We start from the raw sequence: 2500 nt of genomic DNA, 5'->3' as shown, positions 1-2500 counted from the left end.
TGGCCGCGGCCGCGTTGGACAGGTGCCCGTTTTACAGTTAAATTATATAGAAAAAACGCAAGGGCGGAAATGGAAAGTGGCCGTTTGTACAGGTGGCCGTCTTATAAAGGTGGCCGTCAGGGCAGGTTTGACTATATATGATACTCATTTAATTTAATAATCAAAATAGACTTTTTAAAAACACCAAGGACGAATGAAAACTCACACAACAACAATGAAAACAAACACAACAATAAAAACAAAACCAGCAAACATGTCAACATACATGATAATCATTCAGTTTAGAAATAAAAAACATAAGAATGAATGAAAACAAATTTTAAAAAATAAAAAAAAAAATGTCAACATACATCATCCATGAAATCTTTTGTGGCTTGAAGCACAAGACCCTGATGTTCTCCCAGAACAAAAACATCTTCGACTCCATACTGCAAATGTTCTCCTGGCTGAAGGAAAAATGATGTCTCACCCTGAAAGATTAAATAAAATCTTGTACAATTTTGACTGTAATTTGCAGACTTGGGACAGAAGTGAATAGAAGGGAAAACCCTCTAAGGTCTGGTCAGAACTAGATATGGCACTTGACTATAATGAAACTACTCCAGGTAGCTTGATTAATCCAATTTTAAGTTGTGTCATGAAAACCTATGCACAGGTCTTTTGAGACTTTGGGAGCAATGCCAAGTTGTACAAATATGAAGGGTGCTGACAAAATGAGTTACTTCTCGGATTCGAAACCTATGGAAATAGATATAGAGGAGAAGTTTTTACAATTTAAAAGTATGAAATAATATCCCCCCAAAAATCTACAAATTTGACCCTGGTGTCGGTTTTTGGCCAATATCTCCAGTTGTGCATTGCGGGAAGTAACTCATTTTGTCAACACGCCTCACAAATGGATGCACAAGAAGCTTCAAATATATGTGAGGAGTCTGCTGTTTAGCTTTGTATGCTATACCAGGAAGGGGGTATGCCATAAGGTGGCAGTTTAGTCGGCATCATGCTGGGCTATGGAGTGGATTGAAATATAAATAAATGTATAAGCAAAAGTATATAACAAAATCCGGACAATTTTAGAAATCTGATTAAAAGCTGCTTCTTATACCTTTATAAGCTTCCGCTTGCCAAGCTGTGGCACACCGTTACGATCCACCGGATCCAGCACCACACAATACTGGCGACTGTTGAGGGACACGGCTTTCACTGTCTGTACTACCTGCAGGAAAACATTGTGGGAACAAGTTCGTATTGTTCTGTATTGGTGTATGTTTGTATGTATGTATGTATGTGTGTGTGTGTGTATGTGTGTGTGTGTGTGTGTGTGTGTGTGTGTGTGTGTGTGTGTGTGTGTGTATGTTTGCTTGCCATTGTAAACCAAATTGCCTTTCTGAGATCACTAAAAATGTGATTTATGATAATTTTTAATTTATACGTTTGGGTTTTACAAAATATATAATAGGTGTTTTTGCACATAATTGAGATCATCTTGGAGGACGGCTTCGGACACTGCCTGTCATGACCAACCCAAGCTAAGACAGATACATTATCCCAGAAGAAAGACATCATCATCATCATTGCCTTTCTCACCCTGCACCAGGGTATAGGCCACGGACAAACACCCCCCACTTTTCTCTATCCTGGGCTAGCCTCTTGATGTTATTCCATGTCTTCCCACTTTTCTGTACATCGATTATCCAGTGTGTTTCGCTGACTCCTAGTATGTGCAGCCTGTATCTCTTCATCTCTTGTACTACTTGAAAACTCTTTCCTGCTTCATACAAGGTGCGAACATTCCACGACGCAATCCGGAGAGACTTGTTCGACAGAGAAGATTTCGGGTCAGAAGAGTCCTCTCGGCTTTGTCCGCTGTCCTTCATTGTTCCTGCTGATACAGAAGCTCCGCCGTCTCCCAAGATCGAAAAATAAAAAGCTGTGTTTGTCCGTGTTTCTGTAACTTACTGTTTTTTACTGGGTTGGGTAGTTGGCCCTCCGCAAACTGGCACTTTTCGGGCGACCAGACCTATGCACTTTTAGTCGCCTCTTACGACACGCAGTATCACGGCAGGTGTATTCTTTGCTCCCCCATAGTAAAACTATGGGGCCCCCCACCAGCAGGGGAGGGAAGAAAGACATACTCAGTAAAAAATTTTCTCTTCATTCTGTGTTCAATTGCGTTAAACAGAAGTCTACATTCGAACATCCAATGGCCACTTGTTCAAGACAATAATCTGTACAAATGACCTTTTCACACTTCCCTCCCTGTGTTTCATCTATATTATTGTAATAACGGTGTCTAAATTGACCACCTTCTCAGATTATCACTTTTCTCATTGACAAAGGGTGGCCATCTTGGACAAGCTCAATTTCATACAATTCAGTCAAGCCAAAGAAAAGAAGAATAAAGAAAAGGGTGAGGAGGAGAAGAAAAGTTTGTTTTAGTAAGTGTTTTACAGCACTTGAAACACAACAGGGTCAAAATATATGTGCCAGAGATTAGAGG

The 2500-nt window shown here is 40.2% G+C and overlaps 1 protein-coding gene across 4 annotated transcripts in view; it reads right to left on the bottom strand.

Moving 5' to 3' along the window:
• LOC101847145 (major vault protein) overlaps positions 1 to 2500 on the bottom strand; it is a 21889-nt gene that overhangs the window by 11035 nt on the left and 8354 nt on the right. For all 4 annotated transcript variants that reach the window (XM_035972461.1, XM_005108563.3, XM_005108564.3 and 1 more), the window contains 2 exons: positions 1106 to 1216; positions 351 to 470 (listed from right to left, as the gene is read on the bottom strand). In XM_035972461.1, coding sequence (XP_035828354.1) covers positions 351 to 470; positions 1106 to 1216 — 231 coding nt within the window. The remainder of the gene's footprint in view (positions 1 to 350; positions 471 to 1105; positions 1217 to 2500) is intronic.

Source organism: Aplysia californica, unplaced genomic scaffold (genome assembly GCF_000002075.1).
Source record: "Aplysia californica isolate F4 #8 unplaced genomic scaffold, AplCal3.0 scaffold00700, whole genome shotgun sequence".
In the NCBI taxonomy this organism is placed as follows: domain Eukaryota; kingdom Metazoa; phylum Mollusca; class Gastropoda; order Aplysiida; family Aplysiidae; genus Aplysia; species Aplysia californica.
Note: the sequence above shows the minus strand (reverse complement) of the source record. Positions and strands in the feature narration are given on the sequence as shown.